Here is a 24,675-nt window from a genome sequence, read left to right on the forward strand (position 1 = left end):
TTATTATTATTGTTGTTAGTAGTAGTAGTTGTAATATATAATGTGTTTTAATTAGTATTATTAGCCTTTTTTATCACTCAAAGTACAACAACGCCACAGCTCAGGGGGCGTCACACTTCATATTGATAACCTTTCAACATCATTTTTTTATGATTTATGCATTCCTTTTGTCCCTTTTTTGTTTGTGAATGTTTTGACTACACCCTGTTTTAGTCACTGAACTAATAAAGGAGTCTTTCTTGTCACAAAAGCGGTTCCCACTACAGATCAACCACAAATCGACCAGCTGTCTGTCGCTTCCCTTTCTGTCTCCATGTACACAAAACACCTGGTAGAACATTAACTACTGTCTTCAGCGGTGTATCTGTGCACACAGAGGTATGTTATCTTACATTAATGACTGTGTACTTGTGGGTGACAGAGGTGGATGCATCCCTTTATGACCAAAAGAAAATTACATTATATTTTCCTTTGAAATATTGTACTTGAATTATTGATTAAGTTGTTAATAGATATAAAGATGTTAAGAGGCCTTTATCCTTAATGTGGTCTGTGATCAAGCCAATTTGCAATTGGCTGTTGCAAAATGATAAGAGACAGGTAGGGTGGGGAGGGGGATATAAAGGCAAACCTGGAGCATCAGCCACCCAAAGACTCTGGACAGGTGCAGCAGAAAGGGTCATTCAGATAATTCAGTAAATTTGAGAAGATTCTAATCTCAAATCAATCAAAAGATAAACCAAAAGAGAATTTCAAGTACTATTAAGAGATTGAAGAACTCGGGTCAGAATGTGTTCAGGTGGCTTTGCCAAGTGTCTGGGGATCAGTCTGCTGCCTCTGTCTATTGTGTGTGTGCTATGTAACATCTTGCTCTTCTTTCCTGGTGGAACTTCAGTGGATAAAGACAATATCACAGTGCAAGTCTGGTACTTTGGAGGTATTATTGGATCTGGAGTGCTGGTGAGTACAATGAAATGGCAAAGGCAATAATTAAAGTATTCTGCAATGGTGTGGATCCAATTATGCATATTTTATGTCAGTACAAAGGTATTCTGATGTTTCAATTTTGGGGCTACAGCAATACTATTAACTCACATTCATTGTTAATATCAGAGAAAACAATTAATTTATGTAATAGCAACAGTCCAGGTATTATTACAAGCTTGTACTGTGGTTTGAAGGGACAGTAAAGGAAAAGGAAAATATTTATTTAAAAAAAATTCTTAATGATTATGATTACATCTGCAACAAATTGCACATTAAAATTAATTTTATGTTATTCTTTATGTAATGTCAAAGATACAGTATATATAGTACAGTATTACCCTGTTTAATCCCGAACAACAAAGCTGAACTGTTTGATGCTCGTGTGTGTGTGTGTGTGTGTGTGTGTGTGTGTGTGTGTGTGTGTGTGTGTGTACATACCTGGTTAACAGATGATCTTCCCAGCTCTGGTCTTTCTTGGTTTGAAGAACAATGACTGCTGCGGTTGCTGTGGCAATGAAAGCTGTGGACGGAGATTTGCTGTGAGGAAAAATATTTTTTACTCCACATTTAAAAATCAAACAAATTTGCTGCGGCTTAAAAGTTAGAAAAGTTTCTGGACAGATTTATGACAGCAATTGGCAGCTTTCCATAGTTTCACTTGGAGTGAAAGAGGGAAAAAACCTCATATGTTTGTTCTTTGATAGCAACTAAAATATATAGACTAAAACCCAAATAACTTGTTTATACAAGGGTTTACTGTCATTGCAGTGGTTTTATTTGCACTCTGTCAGTGGTTTCACGGTGTGTCACTTGTTAAATTGTCAAGTTTATTCTCCTTTATTTTAAGCAAACACAACTATACACTGCTTCTCTTATTTAAACGGCAATAAATGCTGGAATTATAAACACCCCCCCCCCCCCCAACTAATTTTAATTACTCTATTAGGGGATTGTCATTCATTTGAATTGGGTATTTTCAAGTAATACACTTTTCTTGCTGTCTATGTAGATGCTGAGTTCCATACTCTTCGCTGGTGTAGGTGTTTTGGGAGCTGGTTATTCTTTTATCATTTCTATTGTGGCCATAAATCATGGACCCAAGTGTTTGGTTTTCAAAAACGAGACCCACAGGGAATGGAGTGTGCCCTTCTCTAATGGGTGAGACACATATGAACAAATAAATAAAAAAATTAAAATTATTATGTAGACTTTTCTTACATTTGACTTTTCATCCTTTTCAGAGATTACCTGTCCAACACATCGTACTGGTCACGGTGTTTAGAGCCAGATGGTGTGGTGTCCTGGCATCTCTCTCTGTTCTCGGTGCTGCTGGTCATGGGGTTAATCCAGATAGCATTGTGTGCTGTGCAGGTGGTGAACGGCCTGCTGGGAGCTCTATGCGGGGACTGCTGTGGCTGCTGTGGAGGGGTAAGTGGTTAGGTTAAGATCAGTTACTTCAGTCGAATGTGTAGCAATGCCATTTATTTTGAAGGCATGCATGGATTTAATTTTACAATAATATTAAGTAAAGAAAAAAAGTAAGAAATAAAGATTAAACAGCCCACTTTCTCACAGAAGTGAGGGATTTGCAAGAAAAATTCTCTTACAGAAAATACAATTATTTTCCCTTCAGGTTAAAATATTAATGGTTATTATAGTATGCATGGTGTAAGAGAGAAAACATATTTATTCATTGTTTTGTGTGTTTCAGAATGATGGAGCAGTCTAAAAATCAGAAGAGTCAGAAGATATGTTTGAAGATTATAGTAGTGTCTAATGCATAAGAGCTCATTGATTACATTGTGTGTCCTTTCTTTGAACACCCCTGTGAAATGACAGAGCTCTCAATTCTCCAGCCTAATGCTCATTGATTACCATGTCGATCCACCAATAATAACCACTCGATTAAAATGATTTTACTTGTGCTGTACAGGATGCCGATGAATATCATACTGGAAAAAGGGGGGATGATATGGAATAGAATTTTTGCTCGAGTTTTTCTAAATACAAAGAAATTTGCATAAAAGCCAATGTTGGCTCCAAAGCCTTCATGAAATATACTGTTCTGCCATCTACTGGTAATGGACAAAATAACTGGGTTTGTCTATTTCATTGTCTCATAACAAGGTATTTCTTGTCGCTAATTTTATTTCTTCATTACGTGTCGACACTTGTGATACAAATGTGGGAACTGTTATGTTTTAAAGCTGTCGATGATCAGATTACATGCTATTTAACGTTTAATAGATACTGTATATCATTAATATTTAATCACACAAATATATTCTAAGTAACATAATCACACAGCACAGTTAGTCAAAATAACTGGGGAGAAAATACGATCATCATGGTTCAAGAAAGCATTAAAGTATGCATTGGACTAATTACCTGACAGCACCAGAGAGCAGCACTGGATGACGCTGTAATTCCAGATGAGATTAAAGAACTGTAGCTGCAGTTTTAGTATGTTACACTTCTACTCTCTTTTTTTTTAACATGTATAATAAAAATGCATGTGGAACATTTTGTCTGGTCTTACTTATTATCTCTCACATTTATATGTCTTTATTTTCACTTGCATGTTCAAAAAAAAATTATGAATGAATGAATGAATCAATCAATCAATCAATCAATCAATCAATCAATCAATCAATCGTGCATTAAAATCGATAAAGAATGATGTATCATAAACTACTAATACTTTGTTCTCATACAGATAAATATCTATATTTTTATTCTATTAAAACAACCAACAAAAATTTGGCAGATACTTCAAGCTCAACCTTTACGTCAGCCGTATGTTCAGTTTGACAATTTATTGCCGGAACCACATATTGAGGATGTTAGTAGAGACGGAAGAAAAACGTGACGTACCGGTGTGTTTCATCATTTGTTGTTCCCCGTTTCCCACTGGGTGACCTAAGGAATGATACAAACGCTATCTCCTGAGGATTTTGATCCGAAATAGTGGTAAGCGTATATGGTGTGTATGTAATATTTGTAGTTTCTCTTTCAGTCATCAATCATTAACTTGTCAACTCTTTAATCAGATGTTCTCAGTCGTACTTAAAAGAACTGCCTTTGCAGCCCGGAAGGTAATCTGGCCTTTAAAAAAAATATATTGTTCACATTTTGGATCTATTGTGTTTGCAATAAAAGATGTTCATGGTTTTTCTTTTTCCGTTATTTTTTTCAGTTAGCCCAGTGGGGGGGTATTCAAACACGATGTTTGACTTCCCAGGGTGGTTTCAGGCTGAATGGCTGTCTCGCTTCGACAGCAAGGAGACATTTTCCACAGGACTGTGTTACCCTGGGGTTGAAGAGGGTGGAACTCTTCCAGCTTTCTCCAGCTCCCTCTTTAGTGTGGAGCCAACATGTCCACTCTTCTGCTGTGAGATTTAAAAAGCGTGCACAGCCCGAGCCTCCTCCTCGGGAGCTGGACTTGCTGCGCTATGACATGAGAGACCTGTGGAAAAGCCCAAAGCCTGCACTGACTCTCGGGTTTGCGGGGCTCATCCCCTTTGTGACTCCAGTTTTGATCATGGGAGTGAGAGAGATCTACTGTCCGGAACTGGCCTATGCTCAGCTGGCATATGGTGCTTCAATACTTTCCTTCCTGGGTGGAGCACGCTGGGGCTTCGCGCTCCCTGAGAGCAGTCCAGCTCAACCTGACTGGATCAACCTGGCCAACAGTGTGATCCCGTCGCTGCTCGCATGGATGACAATGCTGATGAGTGACAGTGTCACCCCTGCTCTCACTATGCTCATCATGGGACTTGGAATATCGCTGCATTATGATCTGTCTCTGCTGCCCACTTACCCCAGCTGGTTCAAAGCCCTGCGTGCTGTTCTGACCACAGTGGCATTTTTCTCTCTGGTTGGGACTCTCATTGTTAGTCAACTATACCCAGAAAAGAAGTTGTTCTGGGATTAAATTATACCCAAACAGTTCTTTAACTTTCCTTTGTTTTGTGACACTTCTGTTGGATTTAAAGAATATGTTAAATGGAGTTCTTAAAAACACTGTGTCCTCTTACGTGGATAAGATTAGACGCCTTAATTCAGCCATACACACCTATTACATAAGATGTTAAGTAGTGTAATCTGTACTCTAGGCATCCAATAATAGGCTACCTGGTTTACAGAATATTTTAATATTGCCATTTCCTCAGTATTTGTATCAATGAAGGACAGACATTATCCAGATACATTATAAATAACATGAACATAAACTCAAAGCCCATTACTTTTCTATCCAAACGTCTTTAATATTGTAAACATCAGGATCTAATGATTGAAATCTTTGAAATTTAGGAAAACATGAAAGGTATAGAAATTGATAAGATATCTAATGACAACAAATACATAAGGCACATTTCTCCAATCTAAGGTCAAATAAGCTGCAGTAATAACCACTTTTAAACTGCTCCAGTAAATTCTGACAGCATAGTGCATCCGTAATTATTTTTAAACACTAAATATTTCCAAAAGCCCCAACCACTCAAAGTATAAAACATTAAGGGGAAAATACAGTATTGGATTTTAAACCCCACCCTTTTTTGTAAACAGTTAAATTTGTGAATTTTCAAAATAAATGCAAACCCCTTTAGCAAGTGTCACGCTCTGATAGTATAAAGGCATTTTTGGGAAAAAAATATATTTTTAGTGCATTTTTAAAACAAGACTGTGTCTGGTTTTGTGGTAAACAGAAACAAGACGTCAAATAAAAAGAACTGAAATATCAATTGCCTTTTTAGTGTGTCTGCAAGTGTTGAACTTGCTAGTTTGATGGCCAGTGTTCAGTATACTGGAAAACATCTCCAATGACACGTTTGTATCACCTGTGTGAGAGCAGGAGGATTTGCTCGGGCTTCATAATGTGTACTAACATCCTCATGGCTCTCAAATGACTTCTCCCTACTTTTGGATACCTAAACTGTAACGCATGTTCTCATACACCACATAACTGATGCTCACAGCCGGGATGACTTTCATGAAATTGGGCAGGATGCCGCGGTACAGTCCAAAGAATCCTTCCTTTTCCAGAATCATCTTTGCTATCTGACTCATGGACATCTGCTTGGAGCCCTCAATGGAAGCTGAGAAATGCAGAAAAAGAACAAAAACAATTAAAATAGGACATTTTGAAAACCATTATTTAAAGTTCGACGTAGGTGGATGTTATCAGCAATTATTGGCTGGGGGGGGGGGTTGCACATTTACTGTTGGTGATGTAGCAAGCTTGGAAACTGCTGCCAAGTCGAATGATTAGTTGCATTAAAAGAAAACGCATCTCCAACAACTTTTATTCCTCATTTTTTGTTTTTCAGTTGATTATTAAGCAGTTGTACGATATTACAAGTGTGCTAAGGATTCTGTAACCTCCATTTAAAGAGTAGAAGGTTGCATAAAAACATAAGATAATTCACAATAATGATACTGCTTTCATTCATCTTTTCATTGTTTTGGCATGCTTCAAGAATAACTCTGGAAAACTTTGAAAAGGGCGAGATTACCTTGTGCCTGCATCCTAGTTCGGATCAGAGCGAGAGGGTAACTGGCCACCTGCCCACAGGAGCTGGATATGGTTCCACAGCCAAGCAGCACCAGAATGCCGGGATTGGCCGTATCTTTGGCGTATTTTGATAACCACAGGTTCTTCAAGCTCTGGTAAGTGTGACAGTGAAAGTTTAAGTACACATCTGAGGATTATATGTAGGCCTCCATCTAAAGTTTAAACTTTCACATGTACCTCGTAGATTGCCAGATCAATACCAGCATATGGAATGATGCCCAGGATATTGGGGATGTAACCCTTGTAAAACGCCTTCACACCCTCATTCTTTAAGATTTTCTTGGCGCAGTCAAACATTCCGGAGTACTGTCCCGTCTTCCTCAGCGTCAGCCGTGTTTTAAGCACCTGCAAGGAGGCAAATTAGCAGACTTTAGTGGCAGCAACAATGCAAACAAACTGATACTGAGCATATGCTTGTGGAAGCAGAGCTGAGCAGGTCATATAGTACATCCCTACGAGGACACGTTCCGCGCTCACCTCCATGGGGTAGATGGCTGTTTGTGCTGTGGCTCCTGCCAGCGATCCCGCCATGAACCTCTCATGGGTCCTGACCTTGCCCGGTTCACTTGACAGCAGCTTCTTGTACTGTTAGACACAACAGCGGCGTGAAGGTCAGAGCAGATTAGAATGTTACCGGCGTCAGCGGTCGACAGATTCAGCAAAGGTTAAGATGTGTACTGAAGATCAGCTGGAAATACCTGCTCGTAAGCCATGAATTTAATGGCAGTCTCCGGGGCAATCTTCAGCACGTTGATGCCGTTTCCTCTCCACAGAGACGTCACGCCTCCCTCTTTTAACATTTGCTTAAAGCCGCCAGATAAACTGATTTTGTTGCTCTTGGTCGCGTGGACCTAAAGGTACCAGAATATTAGAAATAGGTCAGCGTTTTAAAAATGAACTAACCCTCACATGTGACTGAGGGGATGTTTTCATGAGGGTTCTGACGCACCTGCATGAACACCTTCATCCTGTCCAGCGGAGCCGTCCCTGTACGGGACACGGCGCCCGCCATGGCCCCGGCCGACAGCTGCTTCCACCACAGACCGCTCGTCTTCTCCTCTTCTGTAAACTCATCTGGGATGGCCAGACTCTCGCCAATGTCCAGCACCTGCGGAACGCAGCATCATTTCACTTCAGGATGTGTTGTTTGGAGTGTTTTCTTGTCTTGTCAGCGTCTCAGCCTCACAACGACACGCCAGGCTGCGTTCAAAGCTTCATCAGATGTTACACAAAACTGCAGCGCAGCTTATAATTGGATAAAGAGCCGTAAAATCACTTAATCTGACTTCTATTGGAATCTTGTTCTCTCACCGATATGTAAAATTAGGCTCCCATATTGCATCAGAAAAATGTTTCCATGGTTACTATCTGGTGATCTTTACCTTCCATTCTAATAATCTAATTAAATATGGATTTTTTTTAAGTAAAAGGTGGAAAGAAACACATTCCGAATCATTTTTCGACCTATTAGAGATGGGTTCTTAAAAGAAAAAGTACTGGAGTCTTTCTTATCTTATAAACTTGAGACTTAAATGAGGATGTGAATGAGAAGGAATTGACATTTCATTAATTTCCAAATTCAACAATGCAAATAAGAACAATTGTGGATTTGAGTCTATCTTGACAACATTCATGTGGTGTGTGAACACACCAGTGCTGACATTATTTTGGAATAAATTTGTGCTTTTAGAGAAAAACCGAGTATCCGACGTAGCAAATGCGATGATAAGTATCTTTTATGGTCACAGAATGAGAGCAGAACATTCTGGGTTTAAGCCAAATGAGGTAAATTTGCTGCTATTGTGCCTTTGTGTAAAAGCAGTAATAAACAGACATGAAACAGACTCTCAGACAGGATTTGCTAGGACACATAATTCAAGTTTCCCTCGATAACCAGGGGACAGCGGAGCTAAATAAACCGACCTACCACGTCCACCTCCACCTCATAGATCCCACCATCATCTTCTAAGTCAATGAAAAACCAGTTTTGCTGCTGCTGTTGTTGGGGCTGCAGCAGCGCCATGGCAACGTCTCCCCTTTACAACCAGAGGCTCAGATTGCTCTGAATCCTTTAAACCAGTAAACGTTGCGTCCAGCCAGATGTTGCTGTAGCTGTGATCCAGCAGGAAGGAAGAAAAGAAGAATCCAAAGTAACCTGAACCTGTGGCATCTATGATCCTCCGACTCTGAGCCGGCGGTCCTCCCCTCTCACTGCTCACTAACCCGTCTAGATCACAGTGACCACGTTAATCCGTCTTTGGGCCTGAAATTAGCTGATCTCTGCCTCAGTTTAGCAGCGACAGGTTAGTGTAACCTGCCAGGGTGTGAACCTTAGGGATTAACCACTGACAGAGCTGGCTGGGCTCCCTGCATGCAATTATTGTGCAGGTTTATTTCTGTAAATGTTAATCTGCAACACTTGGGAAATCTCTCATAAAATACACTTTCCTAAAATACACTACTGCACCCAAACATTTCTAATTAGTTACTTGCATTAGTCTGACTTTCTTATTGTGAGATATAATCAACAAAGGTCACCCATGTCAGCAGCGCCATTAAACTATTGATTGAAACTATATTTCAGAAACAACCTGTAATGAGAAAAACTATCTTAAAGAAAAAGTGAGAACACAAGTAGCTACTTTCCAATAAGAATTGAGAATTGCAGTGTGTTCTCTGGAATTAAAAGTATGTTATTCTTGGAGCATTTGACACCAGTTGGTATCTAATTAAAACTGGTTTCACAGGAAGGACGGTCTGCTTCTAAATGCTCCTCCTCCTGGGCACCACAGCAAACAACCATCACATGAGAAATGCTCTTTTCTACACCAGTTCAGGCCAACTTAAGCTTTTTTTAAAGCTCCAAATGACAAATCTTTATCACACCACTTGTTTCCTGTCTCTCCTGCAGGTCACGTCTTAACATCCTCCGTGTCAGTAACGGACCGGCGCCGTCGGTCCTACCGTGCTGTGCTTCCAGTAGCGGATAATCTCCTGCAGATTGGTGGCGGGGTTAAACAGGAAATGCTCCCTCCATTCATTCCAGTCCACCGTCATGGTGCCGTCCACGTCGATGCTGCAGGCACAGAAGAGAGGAGCTGTCATCTCTCTAAAATCTTACAAAACTTACATTTATTGATCAATCATCTCAAATGTGCACGATTGGAACCGCAACACTGACGCGCACGGACAACATGCAAAGCAGGAGACTATTGATGCATATTCAGTCTTTCTTCTGTCTCCTTCCTCCAGATTATTTTGTGTGTGCTGAAAGGCTCATTTTTAGTTTTCTTTGATTCGCAGGCTTCATCACTGCTGGGCGTCTTTATTCATCATCTTCGTGAAATATTGTGTGTGTGCAAAATAAACACACACACAGACCCTGTTTCAACTGGATCTGACAGGCAACGAGGGGACGGACCAGTGTGTCTTCATTGATAGAAAAAGGGACTTTATTCACTTCCTATTTTTGGAGGTGTGTGTGCTTATTTTGGTGGAGCTTCATGCTGACGGGGGTGAACGCTGTGTGATTCATAAGCCTGACTAACTCTGGTGGAGTGTGTGTAGAGAAACTGGAAGCACGTGCTCCCATTTTTCACTCTTTCGACGGCAGAGAACTTCCTGATCTCCGGTGGGGAGATCCCTGCACATTCACTCAGTCGATTCTGATCAATGAACCGAGTGTTTTGAGAAATCAAAAGATAAAAAATACCTGTTTATCTGCGTTTCTATGTTCTTCTTCATTCATTTACAGATAACAGCTTCTAACATTACCATGCTTGTTACAATAATGCAGATTTAAATAAGGCCATTTACTTTAATAAACTCAGTATATTTTTTTCTTCTCTTCATATTTACTTCAGCCGGGTCAGAAGTGTCTCTGTCGGTGCTTTATCAAGAATTATCAGCACATTTTCATGCACAAACTGAACTGTTATCAGTCCCTCACACTGGTTCTACCCCACCTTTAACATTTTTCTTTAAATTTTAATGCGTAAAGACGGAATCTTTTCACAGGTCTGATTCCATTAAAGGCTCCGAAGACGACTGTGTTACCTCTGCAGGATCTTCTCTGCCTCCTCTTTGCTGATGTCCAGCCCCAGATCAGCAAGTGACTGCTTTATTTCCGTGTGGTCGATCCGACCTGAAGCCAAAAACCCAGTTACATCTTTTCCCCGATATCATTTTGATCCACAGTTAAGAAACTAAAAATCCTGTTAACCATCGTTGTTTTTGTCCAAACTCTTGAAGGTGAGTTTCAGCTTCTTCTCGTGCTCCTTCAGGTACTGGCTGAACTCACTGAAGTCCAGCCCTTCGTCCTCATCTTTGTCACCGGAGGAAATTATTTTCTAGGGAGAGACGCAGCATATTAGCACATTCCTCCTCCTCCTCCTCTCCCCCCCCCCCCACTGGCACCTGTGTCTGTCAGCTCGTGGCAGAACAGAGATATTCCTTCTCTACCTTATCTGAGTTCACTCACGTCACTCAGTCTGGCGAGTTTTTGCAGCCGACCTCTTTTGCCTTTGAATTATATTTTCAGCTTCTTTTTACCGAGAGCGGAAGCAGACGGATGTTTCTGCTGATCAGAGCTGATGTAACAGCCCAGAATTCCGCTCGCTACTAAATTGATCCCCGAGTGGATCGATTGCACGATTATTTAAGCAGCCAAGGAGAGACCAACAATAAACGCTCTCCTCCACCCACACTTTGAACTTTGTAACAGTGTGAAATTCCTGCCTGTGATTTGTTCACCCGCCCTGCTTTTAAATGCCTCAAATTGTTCCAACGTTGGCAGAAAAGGCAGATATTCACTGCAGTTGTATTCAGCTTTGCCAAAGGTCTCAACATCTAACTGATATTTGGGAGAACTGCAACAAGCAGGATGTGCTCTGCAGAATGCTGGGACTTGCTGGAGCAGTTTGGTGTTGGATGCCTTGCTCCAGGGCAGTCTGTAAAGGTAGAGGAGGAGCTGCTCTCGATTTGATTGCTTGGAACAAGTCAATAAAGCTGATGTTGTTATAATGATCTCAAAGGTTAGAGAAACTGGAGGTAAAGTAACTTATATGTGGCATTTAATCAGGAAATTTAGAGTTAATGGCAAAATTGAAATAAAGCTAAACAAAACTATGCAGAGCATGGAAATCTAACTTCAGTTGGACACCAAGTGTCCAAACAGCAGCTGATTAATTTCATGTGATGCAACTCAAAGCTGCAGACAGACCCTGAGGGGCACTTTTTTAGCTCCATTTTAACAGAAGCTCCACACCAGCGTGAACCACAGCTAACTAAAGTCCTGAGGAAGCTGCTCTGGATGATGGCAGCGATGTCTGCAGCTTTTCTGAGGTGTCTCAACCGCAACATCAGACACCAGTAATCCAACGGTGTGACTGAATTTGGGCCTTGGTTATAACACATTATATCTGTAAATGTTGACACGGAAACATGCTGATAACATACAAAAAACAACAATCGTGAATTTACCATTTACTTGTGTTGGCAGTGCATTAATGAACCAAAATACCTGCCAGTCGCTCAGTAATACATCACTTATCTGTACATATTTAAAGTAACTGATGTCTGCAGACAGATATGTAATAGAACGTAAATGAGGGCCTATACAAGAGTCACATTACTGCCTCCTGACACTGTGGCTTCACTTGTCCTGAGTGTGAGCACATCTGGGGGCTTTGACACACAGTCTGTTCTCATCTGACAGGAGATCAATACATAAACTGTAATCCATTACTGTATGAGAAAAAAAATCAAATGTTATGATGAAATGAGTTAATCCTGTTAAAAGATTACATTAAAACACACGCAAACTCGAGTCCAAACTGGGATAAACGCGTCTTTCCCTTCAGGAATGCGCTTCTACACAGTATTTGATCCAGACATGGGGCCTCTAAACCCAGCCGCCTCCTTCTCTGAGCCTACCTGGGCTGCTCCTTTCCCGGACTTGATGCCCATCGCAGCCAGGCCAGCTCTCAGCTCGGACACGTCCACTTTTCCGTCATTGTTGGCGTCCAGTTTGGCGAACAACTCCTCGTAAGTTTTGGGGCCATCCTGGGACGCGGCGCAACGGCAGTGGGGGAAAAACAGCTTCCCTACAATCTGAAACATAGTTGCACCGAGACGGAAGAGACGGCCTGCAGAGCCTCACACGCACACACCGAACGCGCAAAGAGGTTCCGCGCTGGCACTTCTGGTTTGAAGCTGCGCGTCCGCGTGACTCCAGCAGGAAGGAAAGCGGATCAATTCCAAAGAACTGTGCAGTTTTAAATAATAAAGAGTCGATTTGCTAATGAGGTAGGATCCCAGTGCCAAACACAAGGCTGGAGAGCTTGGGTTTGCCTAAAGACCTCCTCCTGGGTGGCCCGCAGACAGAGCATAGACACACCCTTGGCCAGCAACAGCAATTATCGCTTACTTTCCATATACGGTATGTATTAATAGCTTGATTTTCTGCATTTAAATATATATATATATATATTTTTTTAAAGCGAACTTCTTCAAAGGTTTGTCTCGTTCTCTAAAACTTGGTTGTCGTTTCTTGTGGTTTTGCGGCGCGACACTCCCATATTCGTCTACGCAAATATGCATATTCATGCACGCCAGGCATCGGTTCAGTTCAACGCTCCGTTTCGCTCCTTGATTCAGTTCTGTGACTCATATCCACAAGAATCTCGCCAGATTGCAACACTACCCATTAAAAACGTAGTTCGTTGGTTCGTTGGACAAGTGATTTGAACCACAAAAAAACCCCAAACTTCACCATTGTATGGTGAGAGGTTTTATTCATATATTTGAGACCTATATAGTGCAGCACTTATCAGCATTAATTGCCATACTGCACTGTACTGCATACATCCTCAAAAACAAAAAGATCTTGGTCGACTTTCTTGCGCAGTACACATTTGTGCCACCAGGTGGCAACAAATATACATAACGCATAACAGCTGTTTCATTTTCTCTTGTTTCTTTTGTGCTGCAGTTGTTCTGAATGGCCGCCAGAGGGAGACGCTGAGGAGAGGCGGGCTTCCATTTTAAGATAACGGTTGTTAATACTGTACAACCGTTTAAAATTTTCAAATTAAAATACTAAAAATATAATAAAAATGTTCGGTCTTTAAATTATAACGTAGTCTGTGACGTATAGTGTAACTGAAGAAATAATATACATTAGTAGAAATAACTTTTTTATGGTTTGGAAAAATAAATAACAATCATTTCATATGCAATGTAGAGTACATTAATGTGTAGTTATACCAATATTTATTTACTTTGTTTCATTTTCCAATTGCATTTTATAAGATGCTAGCAAAGTAGCTGATTTTTTACTAGCAACAAAAACTAATAAAACAAAAACATATCGATACCAGGCACAGGATAATTTTTAAAAAAAAGCTAGACGTATATAGGTATGTGTAGAATCGTGCATTATATTTTTAAAGCAGCATGTGACTTGCGATGTATTTTAATTGATAGATTCCAATATTCTCTATGCTTTTATACTGGACGTCCTAACCGGAAGCAGTACGCCATTTTGTAAGTGTTTGTTTCATACTTGATCGTTGTCGCCAAGAGCTTCACCATCCTCCCACAAAATACAACCCTGTGTCACCACAACAACACAATGAGGGGGTAATGTCAGCGGCTGGTGAGATCTGAGCATCTTCTCATTTTCCCGGAACTGTGTATGGATTTAATGATGATGAAAAAGAAGAAATTCAAATTCAAAGTGGATTTTGAGCTGGACGAGCTCTCCTCGGTCCCCTTTGTCAACGGCGTCCTATTTTGTAAAGTCAGGCTGCTGGATGGCGGGTTCTCGGAGGAGTCTTCTCGGTGAGGATGTTTGGTCTCAATTCAGTCGTTTAAAAAAACAAATACGGATTGTCTCCGCAACCTTTGCCTACATTCTTACCTTTTTAGCTACCTAACAAAGGATCAGACGTGCGCCAGTCGCAGTTTCATAGTTAACATGTCATCTATCCTCCCTGTTAAATGCGTCCCGAAGCGGAGACACCGAAGACACGGATGCGTGTCCACTCCAAACCAGCCCTTTTTCGGGACATCCGACGAGACATCTGGTAGCATTTTGCATGCTAACTTCCTAGCTGATGAGAATTCACCTGACCTGTCGCACGAGCGCCATAAAGCGAAAGTGTCGGCTCGTCAGTCAGTGCACGCGCACGCCCGCGCGTCCCAGGTCACCTTTGACCTCCCCCTCAGCTTAAGGGTATTGAGCAGCAGCTTTACATTAGCCCAGGTTGTTTTAACAATGCTGGAGACGCAGAGGTGTAAATATAAATAACGTGTTGACTTTCACTTCCTGTCATTGACTCAAAACACGATGGGATGCCTTCATGTTGTCCATCCAGCGCCACCAAATAGCCATCTGTGAATATTGCACAAGAAAACCTGCATTTTTTGGGAAAGAAGGATATTTTCAGCCATAAACGCTGCCATTTTCCTCTCAAGACTCCGTTCCTCTCACCCCGGAACGCCGATCTTCCCGTGTTGGGGCTGCTGACTGTGATGTTGGTGTTCCAGGGTGAAGGCCGATGATACGGGTTAAACAACTGGTCACAGTTAAGGCAGCAGATATTAGCAGCTATGCTTGAAATGTCAGATACTTCATCCATGATTTCAGCCCTCTGGCTTCTTTAGTGGCTGTAAGATGCAGGGAACCGAGGTGTGTTACAGAATATGCTTTGTGAAATGAACCGTGAGTTAAAGAAATAATCCCAAATTTACAGAATGATGTAGTTTTAATATATTTATTAAATAGCTCCTCAATGGGGTCAATATGATTCATTTATTGATGTCAGCTATTGACGTCTCCTTACGCTGTGGAGTGTTTTTTTGCTTCCACATTAATCCAAAATTTGCTTTGAATACAAAAGCCTTTCTTTCAGAAGCAGTCCGGTGAGGATTTTATAGCTGTGCTCTGTTATATAAGCAGGTTTCTGCCTGTTCTTGTCAGCAGCTCTTATAAAATGACAGGCTGGACTCTGCAAAAGCCTTTAAGGTCATGGCATTAAAGGTCTTTTTAACATAGAAAAAAAAATCTGCTTACCGTTGTTCTGTGTCTGATTTTGAATGAATTAATCCAGCTGCATTTTTCTCTAAAATCTCATCTCAACCACAAAAAGAAAGGAGTTTTATTTCTCTTTGGTCTGAGCTGTCTCCAGGACTGTCCCATTAATATGGCACCGTAGGTTCCTGTTGCATAAATTTACCATTTGACTTAGACTTGTTGTTTGTTGCAAGACGTCGAAAACTGCTGCAGCCAATTCATGCGAAGAAGTGCATGTTTGGGGTTTTACATGTGAAGTGTGACCACAGCGGCCTCAGAAAAGAGCTGCTGTAGATGAACACGAGACCTGAAAGGACCAGAGAAGCAGTTTTATGTGCTGTTATTTACAGAAGAGCGTGGCGTCCATGTGGCGGGGAGCTCCTTCCACCACTCCGGGCTTCACTATTGGACATTTGACAGCTCCTTTTCCTGTCAGTCATTGTTTAAACCAAAAATAAGTTACACTTTTCTTTTTGGAAGCATCCACAACCTCTGCTTGTGTTTAAATTCAGCCCGAGGAAAAGAAAAGAGAGAGTGGATTAGATGAGTGGGACGAGAGTGGATGCCAGGGAAACAGAGGCCATCTGGGGTATCACGATGCTGCCCACGCACGCATGCTGCCTTCCCCTCCGTTACATCTCACCCTTGGAGAGGAGGCTTCCCGCACATGTTTTTTAGCTTGAATGCTAAAAGAAGCTACACCCGCCGCTGCCGTCTTTAGATCCAGCATTTGACTTAACCAGCAGAAGAAAACACGCGTTATAATGAAGTAGCTTGTTCACAAAATGGCCATAAAAGTCAGCGTTTCGGCACATTACCCTGCGACTTGAGTCAAGAGAAAGAAAGATGTCAGCAGTGGATGTCCACGGGTATTTAAGTGCTTTTTGTGTTACGCAACTCTTTGAAATTGCACCACATATAACAGATATGATCAGGGGGACGAGAACACAGCGAGAACACAGGAAAGCAAGTGTGCCATCGTCCACAATCTGCATCTCAACATCTGCTGTAACGTTCTTATTTAATGCTTCATGCTCTTTTTGCACTCAAACTTCAACCCTGCGTTTAAAGCCTGGGCAGGGGTGACGCTTTGGACCTGCGCTTTGTGATTATGTAAGTCAAGGTGTGCTGTGACCTACTTGTGCTGCACTAGCCCCGCCCTGCCGTGTCACACGAATCGCATGAATGGGGGTGAGAATGTGGGTTAAGCTCCCTGAGAAGGAATCTCAAGACTGTGCAGGGAGCTGAGAGCGAAAGCTCCGCCCCCACCTCTGTCCACAGGTGGTTTTTCCAGTTTTCAGGTGTGTACACGTACCGTGACCAGGTGACTGACGGTCTATGCAGGCGCACTTTGCTGAGTTGCCTCTAAAAAGGAGCAAAATTAACTGAATTAACCTAAACCAGCTCATCCCAGGTCGAATAACCTGATGTGGTAAATGCGTTTCCTCTTCCCGGGCTGCTGTGATTCTAGTTCTGGCCACTGAATCGTGAATCACTTCAGTCAGTAGAAAGAGGCTTCATGAGGAGACTTGAAGAATCTGCTGACCTTGCAGGCCTTATCTCCGCAGACAGGTCCTGCCACAGCCAACCGGCCCCGACAGCAAAGGTCTGGTCTTCGGACTCGACTTTGGAATGACCATCAGGGCCCCGCCCAAAGATCCGGGGCTCCGATGGGACCAACAAATCTGTTATGTAACAAGGGCTGGGTCATCAATGCTGTCAAAATAATCAGTTAAATATTTAAAGTCATTTCCAAGCAGACGGGAGGTCAGAATTAGAACAGATGAGGAATAAACGTAGTTCAGGGTTGTTCAGAACTCATCTGTGTTCAGTAGTGAAAACGTAGGTTGATGGGTGGTGATTTGCTCTTGCAGGGAGCCGGTGCAGGCCAACTGCGTTCGATGGAGGAAAAGGTTCTCGTTCCCCTGCAAGATGAGCGCCAGCGCTGGGACGGGCGTGCTGGACCCGTGCGTGTGCCGCGTGTCCGTCAGGAAGGTACATTTTTAACTGTAGACGTCCCATTCCTGCTCACACAATTTCAACACCAAAAAAGTAACAATTTTATCAGCAAACATTGAAATCGGAACAGAAACTCTCGTGACTATGTTTTTGTCAGTCCACTAAGCGAGTTTTCTATTTCTCTTCCTCACTTCCAGGAGCTGAAAGGTGGGAAAGCCTACGCTAAGGTGAGTTTTCCCATACTGTCGTGGATCCCTCATCCTTAAAGCGAAGCTGCAGGTCATCTGCATTTACAGTAATCAGCCATATTTACCCAGAATGCCCTGAGCACACAGATGGCCTGAGCTGCCTGCATGTTGTTGCACGGCTGCTCTCCTGAGTTTCAAGAGTCTCCTCCAGTTTTGTTCTCTGACCCGTGTCATTTCACGTCCAGAGACTTGGAGAGTGCTGACTGGATGGAATCTCCGGTCTCCTGAGATCGCTCAGAGTTCACCCTTTCTCATCTTTTCCTCCTCCAGCTCGGTTTTGCGGATCTGAATTTAGCAGAGTTCGCCGGCTCAGGAAATACAACCCGGAGATGTCTGCTGGAAGGCTACGATACCAAAAATACCCGCCAGGACAACTCGATTCTCAAGGTGAACCTAAGAACTGTTGCAAAGCAGCCACACCTGTCTGGTCAACTTCCAGGTGGAGCACGCTTCAGTTTAAATGATCAGAAAGAGTTAAAAATGGCTTCTTTTTCTCTGTAGGTCATCATCAGTACACAGCTGATGTCCGGCGATCCCTGTTTTAAAACGTAAGTTAAAGTGATACTTGGTACGCTCTGCTGAAGGGACGTTTAACCCGAAAATGAACGATCTGATCCCCACTATGTCCCCAGAAAGATGGGCTGAGTTTCTTTGTCAACAAACATGTTATTGGGGTTTGAAGGAAGCAGAGAGGTTGTGTTGGTTTCGGACAGAACGCGGCAGAACCCTGAAATTACAAAATGTAATTTAGGGAGTCGGAAGCCTCTCACACCCCTCCATCAGGCCAGTCACGAGTACGGGTAGATGGCTGAGCTACGGCTGGAACTGCTCGGTTAGACACACATTTGTTCATCCATGTTTACTTTCTACTAAGCTAAAAGCAGAACTGTGTCAAGTCACATTGTAAGTGAATTCTGCAGCATTTGCTTGGGAGCAGGTCCAAGAATGATGCCGTGGGTTGGCTAAAATGTCAACACTGTGCTCCAAACCCACCCTGCTCGCAGTGTTTTATGTTATATTGTGAAAACCTCCACAACATTCCTAAAATAGAATGGTCATCATGAATAGACTCCACCCTGAGAATCAATAGTTGTTTCAGACTGAGGCAGTAAAACAAAGTTATATCAGACAGATACGCAGCAAGAAAACTGCTGCTTAACCTTCAGGCAAAACCTGACCTAGATAAAGATCATGAGCCTGTTTACACAAACAAAAACTGTGTTTTTCCATTTCAGCATCCAATCAATGGACACTTCCATCTGTTCGTATCGCTCACTGCGCTTCGGCCTGTTGTTTTCTGAAGAATCGCTTGAATAATTAACACAATACTGGTGTTTCCGTGTCGCCAGGCCTCCCTCCACAGCCACAGTGATCGGGATCCAGAGCGATGGAGATAGTCTGCTGGAGGAGAGAAAGGGAGGAGACTCTCAGAAAAGCAGTTCTGGTGAGATCAGGGTCATCACATTACACTGCTGTGCCCTGCATTCTGCCCCCTTTAGCTTCAGAAGCACAGCACTAGCTCATCCCTCCTGTCATTTCATATTAAAAGGAAATAACTGCCTCATTAGAATCACCTAAGAAGCTTCAAACATGCTGGGCCATAAAGTAGCTGATCAGGGATGGTACAACAGAAGGTATATTTACGGTTGGAAGCGTTATCCTCCGACAGGTCAGTGCCATGCTCACAGCCCGGCCAGTGCAGAGACATTAAAGTGATTGCAGCACACCCTTCGATGACCTGCACTCTGCACATATTGTACATCGCTGCGTGTTTGTAGACCTTTTCTCAGATTACATTTAGTCCCTGCTGCTAATACAAATGAAACCCCGGCTGTTGCCGCATTATGCAACACAGGTAGAAGGGAAGTCTCAACAACACGTAGATGGCTATCATGTCAGGGAACGTACCCACAACTCACCCTCACTCTAGCGTGGTTCATGTTGGGATTCATTAGACTGAGGAGTGGTTCGGTCATGTTTCTGCCTTATGACAGAACAGTCTTGCTTCAGTTATTTATCCTCCATTTAGCCCCATAAACCTTTTACTATCGCAGCTACCCTTCTCTGCTAGGCTTCCCCCTCATTCCATCCCCCCTCTCTGACTCAGGATTTGTGTGTTCATGAGTGAAATATTCCACCGCTGAGTGTTTTTTCCTGCTGGAACTCAGAGTGCAGCCCTGCTCTGTCATGTATAATTTAAACTAGTTCCCTCGTAGATTAGCTACAATCTGTTCAGTCCCTCTAACACGGTTAAAAATAGGTCTGTCTGGGGGGTTGTGCGATTACATGTGGGTACCATGTGTGTGCTCTTCTGTTTCGATCAAGCTGACACTCTTCCACCTCAACAGCATCATGGCCCTGCTTGTTGTAGGTATTTCAAAGTAGGCTTTAATTTTGCGTGGGAAATTAGATCATAACTATTACTGCAGAGATGCTGAAGTTCACATCATCTCCATCATACAAATGAATCTGTTGTCGATAGTAAATGATTAAAAAGAAATCGCTTTGTCTCCTCTCTCATTATTTAGAGCAGCATTGAAGCGATATCTGCAATAGACTACGCTCGTCTGCCACATCCAGGATATCTTCCCTCTGTCTCTTAGTTTATTTTCTCTTCATCTAACAGAGATCCGAGATGGGAAGTGTCCTGCTCCTGAAGATCTCGGGGGTTGCGGTCACTCACGGACGTCCAGCTACGCTAGCCAGCAGTCCAAGCTCTCAGGTAGAACACAGATTTGTTTGGAGTGATTTATAATTGCAGATGTTTCCAGGTTGCCTCAGTTATGTCACCATCTTTTGCAAAAGCATAACGTTAATGCAGCCTGGATGAAGCACTCAAACCTGAAGCTGGAGGATTACAGCAGATCAGATGACTCATTTTTCTTTAATTCAACCACGCATCTCCCCTCGTGTAGAGTTCTTTACTTAGGCTCTTCCCTGTCGTTGGGGCTCGTGCCCTCTGACGAAGCTCCCTCGCAGCGGCGCCCTGCAGACATGTTTGTCATGGCTAAATTTACTGAACTGTTGAATAAAAAGAGAGGATGGTGGTTTAAAATGTGAAAGTAACCCTAAAATAAATACCAACAAGTAGTTGTTTATGTAAAAGTTACTGTATTTAAATACATTTGTTGTTGAATGATCTGTTAGGCTACAGCACAGGACATTCCCGCTCTTCCAGCATGTCAGAGTTCAGCCACAGGAGGAACCACTCCATCGGCAGCGCCTCCACAGGTATAGGCAGCATTCCTGAACCCAACGAAGAGAGAGAGAGAGAACCCAGGGCTTGTCCCGCCCTGCCCGAACACCCCGCTCCTACCTCCGGCACCGCCACTAGCAACCCAGCAAGTACTCCAGTACGGAGTGCCTCATCCTGTGAGAGGCTCAACAGGTGAATCACTAATAGGGATGAAGCTTCGGGGAGCCGGAGGCAGAGAAAAATGTTGGTCCAAGTCGTTTTAACAAAACAAAATGTGGTCTAATGGTGGCCGGTAGCGATTGTGAAATGGAGGAGTGGAAGCTAAAACGTGGACACATGTGCGACCTTTGTTGCACCTCAGGATGCAGCTGGGTTTTCAGTAACGAGCAGCGGAAAGAATCTCTGGGCTTATTATCCTTTCTGAACAGAGGCTTTTTCGTTCACAAATATCATTGTGTTCTTAGGAACTGAAATAACATTTAAAGGAGAATCCACATCCTCAAACACAAGCCCAACACTGCTTTTAAATCGGACTTGTGTTGGTCTTTGATTGGGGCGCAGACTATCCAACCAGGATTCTCCGCCATCGTCTCATTAATTCAAGATCGGCTCATTTTGGAATAGAAATGCATTTCCTGCACGCGCCTGTGTAACATCCTGTTAATAAAGTGGACCAACTATGAGGAGATAGCATCTTGTTTGTGTGGAGGGGGGCATCAGTACAGAATGGAGTCAGAAATGACTCTGGTATCCTCCCCACAGGCACCCAGTCAAACAGGATTCCATGGAGTCTCAGCTGAAGAGAATGGATGACACACGAGTAGATGCTGATGATGTAGTGGAGAAAATACTTCAGAGTCAAGACTTTACACCCAACCTAATGGACTCCAGTGCAGAAGGTATCAGTACAATATTCACTGCTCTGGTGTCCAAAATACACTGTTCTAGCAATCACAAAACCCGCCTGTCTCAGACAACAATCAAAATATTTAAGTAAACCAATTTTTTGTCCATTTTGCTGTACTAGAGTTTTGCACATTTCTTAATAGCTTCTGTGCGTTTATTAATAGCTTCTGAGCATCATTTTTCTTCCTGAGGTCTCATCCAGCTCAGTCCGGAGAAGAAAGACGCTGTCAATATATGATTATTTTTAGATCGCCTAGCAACTGGCTGCTTCTGAGGAGAAATATGCAGGAGGGTGTGGGTTCTCAATACTAACCTAATGTTGCTACTGCTGCGTTTGTCACAGAGGAAGGCCTGCGTCTCTTTGTTGGCCCTGGGGGAAGTACAGCCCTTGGAAGCCATCACCTTCCCACCAGGTGAGTGCAGGGCACACTTTGCATAGATTTTGTCATCATCAGTTATATAAATATACTGTAGTTGTGGGTTTAAATCATTTGCAGGTGTTCTGTGATGAAGCTCTTGTGTGCTTGTTTCTTTGCTCAAGGCAGTTGTCAAGGGACCCTGTATACCCGTCACTCAGGTTGCCATGGAGATAATCAGTGTTAGGAATGTTTGAAATGATCAGGAAGGAGTGCCATTTAGCAACATGGTGGTTTGGGTCAGTTCGTGATCCGGTTTTTCAACTAAATCTATCTCTTGCTGTCGTTCCAGAGTCGGTGCTGGTGCTTATGAACAGGTGGTGATGAAGCGTTAGACCTGCAGCCTTACTCACCTGGACTGACATGAAAAACAACCAAGTTGCAGCATTTTCACTCTGCATTCCTCCGGGTTCTGCCTGATCACCTCGGTGTCTGTCCGCCCCACTATGATCGGCTGAGGTGACGAGAGCGACCCCAAGTGTTCATATCTACAACGTTGATTTAGTTTTGTTTTTTCTGTTAAAGGTAGCCGTCTATGAATACGACTGTTTTGCTTGGCAGCGGACAGCAAGCAAAGTATTCATATAATTTCTGACAGTGCAATTAGCAGTATCTGCATATCTACACTTGAGCATTGTGTTATCGATACATTCCATTTAAGGTTTCTTTCAGATAGGACATTCTAATTAATATTCACCTACACGAAGGCCTTCTGAAGGTGAATATGTGTTTTAAAACTTGAGATTTTCATGTGGGAACCTGCCAGATGTATGAATGTGTTTGTGAATCTGTTGTGCAGTAGCACCGCTTATTATCTCCTTGCTGGATTAGTAAAGAGATGTGACATAATCGCAAACATTCGAATACACAGTAATACGACGCAAGACGGGTCCTTGTTCGAGTTCTACACACTCCTAAGGATTGTTTTCAAACCCCTATATCAATACATACTAATCACCTACAATATCGACCATAACATATTTAGTCAAGTTGACTCTGGCTTTGACCAAAGGTAATATTGCAGTGTATACTCTATTTTAAATCCTGCTTTTACTTAAAGCTTAAAGCTAATTCAGAGTCCAATAACTGCATTTTGCCTTTCTGTATTTGCAGTAACTATATGGTTTCAGTAACGATACATTAGCATTGTGACATAACAGAGACAGACAATAAGTCCTTGGCAGCAAAAGACCAACATTATCTTTTATATTCAACTGGATCTAATTCACCTGCTGAAATGTTTGACATCAAACTGTCTTTCCAATGAGATGCAGTATTGAAAAAGAGATGCCATTGAAACTGGAAATATCTCATTCCTGTAAGAATGCACTTAATACTTTTTGTTTGTTTGGAGTTTAGGACTAGTTATCAACTGCCACAGCTTTGATAAGAGCGCTGTATGAATAACTAAATGATTCAGTTAAGAATGGGTTTGTAACAGTGACCATTCCATTAAGCAAACATAAAGCTAATTCAGCATTTTTAATCCCAATAGGACATTAAATGTACACTTAATTTTGTTTACTGGTGAAATACGCAATCTAGAGAACATAGTGGGCCGAGAGTCATAGTAGAGTTAAGGTGATTTATTGGTGTCAGCAGTTTAAGCCGTTTTAAAAATACATTATTGTCCTGTTTTACACAATGTCTGTTCTGCATGAGTGTCTTTGCTTTAGCTCACAAAGCGTAATGCTCCACCTTTTGTTTTTCTGATTTGTTACTGCCCACTTGTTTAATGTGAATATTTCCACATTACAGAAACAAACAAGCTTCCACATTTGCATGGAGGAAGTCAGTTCATACTCACCTCTGAGCGGATGTCTGCAAAACGATGTAATCTTCTGCATTCTCATTGCGATTTTGATGTGGTTTGAATTGTCGGCTTTGAAAACCACCTTTTAAAGATATCGTCTATTTTCATTTCTAACGTTGTGCCATATTTTGTTGGTGGGGTAAAGAGTTTCTGCTATATGGTTAAAAAAAATGTCTGATTAATGGTTGTTATATTTACTGTGGAAGTCTCTTCTATATTCTATGGATCAAATCATTTGTTTTACCTGTATGGTGCAGGTATGTTCATCTTGGTACCTAACATGTTGTTACAAACATGATCTCGTCTTCTCTTCTGTGAAGCTGTTGTATGTATTAAACTGTAAAACGTATTCTTCTGTTAAGTGATATTGCACTGTTCTGACACTGTTTCCTGTTACAAACCTGTTGTTTCAACCAATATTTGCTTCCAAGTGTACTGGATGCTTCACGTGTAACTTGCACTGTTATATTAAACAGTTAAAACCCTCAAAACATGCACC

The 24,675-nt window shown here is 42.2% G+C and overlaps 4 protein-coding genes across 6 annotated transcripts; 3 read left to right on the top strand and 1 right to left on the bottom strand.

Moving 5' to 3' along the window:
- The first annotated feature begins 636 nt into the window (after positions 1 to 636).
- On the top strand, positions 637 to 3,513 carry tm4sf4 (transmembrane 4 L six family member 4). Of its 2 annotated transcripts, none has more exons than XM_057039479.1 (5): positions 637 to 960; positions 1,437 to 1,526; positions 1,997 to 2,145; positions 2,229 to 2,422; positions 2,709 to 3,513. In XM_057039479.1, the coding sequence occupies exons 1-5, from the start codon at positions 790 to 792 to the stop codon at positions 2,714 to 2,716; spliced, it is 612 nt and encodes a 203-aa protein (XP_056895459.1). In that variant the 5' UTR covers positions 637 to 789; the 3' UTR covers positions 2,717 to 3,513. The 2 variants fall into 2 exon arrangements, with proteins under 2 accessions (XP_056895459.1, XP_056895457.1); XM_057039477.1 differs by having other exon boundaries at positions 638 to 960; positions 2,229 to 2,415; positions 2,699 to 3,513.
- Positions 3,514 to 3,834: 321 nt separating this feature from the next.
- Positions 3,835 to 5,732, top strand: LOC130529347 (transmembrane protein 69-like). Its single transcript, XM_057039476.1, has 3 exons — positions 3,835 to 3,957; positions 4,038 to 4,082; positions 4,184 to 5,732. The coding sequence occupies exons 2-3, from the start codon at positions 4,038 to 4,040 to the stop codon at positions 4,919 to 4,921; spliced, it is 783 nt and encodes a 260-aa protein (XP_056895456.1). The 5' UTR covers positions 3,835 to 3,957; the 3' UTR covers positions 4,922 to 5,732.
- slc25a24 (solute carrier family 25 member 24) lies at positions 5,231 to 12,786 on the bottom strand. Its single transcript, XM_057039472.1, has 10 exons — positions 12,497 to 12,786; positions 10,785 to 10,911; positions 10,619 to 10,706; positions 9,527 to 9,638; positions 7,512 to 7,670; positions 7,261 to 7,413; positions 7,040 to 7,147; positions 6,740 to 6,907; positions 6,504 to 6,654; positions 5,231 to 6,086 (listed from the first exon to the last, which is right to left on the bottom strand). Exons 1-10 carry the CDS (start codon positions 12,680 to 12,682, stop codon positions 5,905 to 5,907), a joined length of 1,434 nt encoding a protein of 477 aa, XP_056895452.1. The 5' UTR covers positions 12,683 to 12,786; the 3' UTR covers positions 5,231 to 5,904.
- Positions 12,787 to 12,867: 81 nt separating this feature from the next.
- fam102bb (family with sequence similarity 102 member Bb) lies at positions 12,868 to 24,667 on the top strand. 2 transcript variants are annotated; one of them, XM_057039475.1, is made up of 11 exons: positions 12,868 to 13,001; positions 17,513 to 17,633; positions 17,795 to 17,824; positions 18,116 to 18,232; positions 18,347 to 18,393; positions 19,195 to 19,289; positions 20,472 to 20,567; positions 20,993 to 21,233; positions 21,804 to 21,940; positions 22,291 to 22,360; positions 22,656 to 24,667. In XM_057039475.1, exons 2-11 carry the CDS (start codon positions 17,571 to 17,573, stop codon positions 22,696 to 22,698), a joined length of 939 nt encoding a protein of 312 aa, XP_056895455.1. In that variant the 5' UTR covers positions 12,868 to 13,001; positions 17,513 to 17,570; the 3' UTR covers positions 22,699 to 24,667. The 2 variants fall into 2 exon arrangements, with proteins under 2 accessions (XP_056895455.1, XP_056895454.1); XM_057039474.1 differs by lacking the exon at positions 12,868 to 13,001 and adding an exon at positions 14,143 to 14,404.
- The last annotated feature ends 8 nt before the right edge of the window (positions 24,668 to 24,675 follow it).

The sequence above is a fragment of the Takifugu flavidus genome, chromosome 7 (assembly GCF_003711565.1).
Source record: "Takifugu flavidus isolate HTHZ2018 chromosome 7, ASM371156v2, whole genome shotgun sequence".
NCBI classification, from domain to species: domain Eukaryota; kingdom Metazoa; phylum Chordata; class Actinopteri; order Tetraodontiformes; family Tetraodontidae; genus Takifugu; species Takifugu flavidus.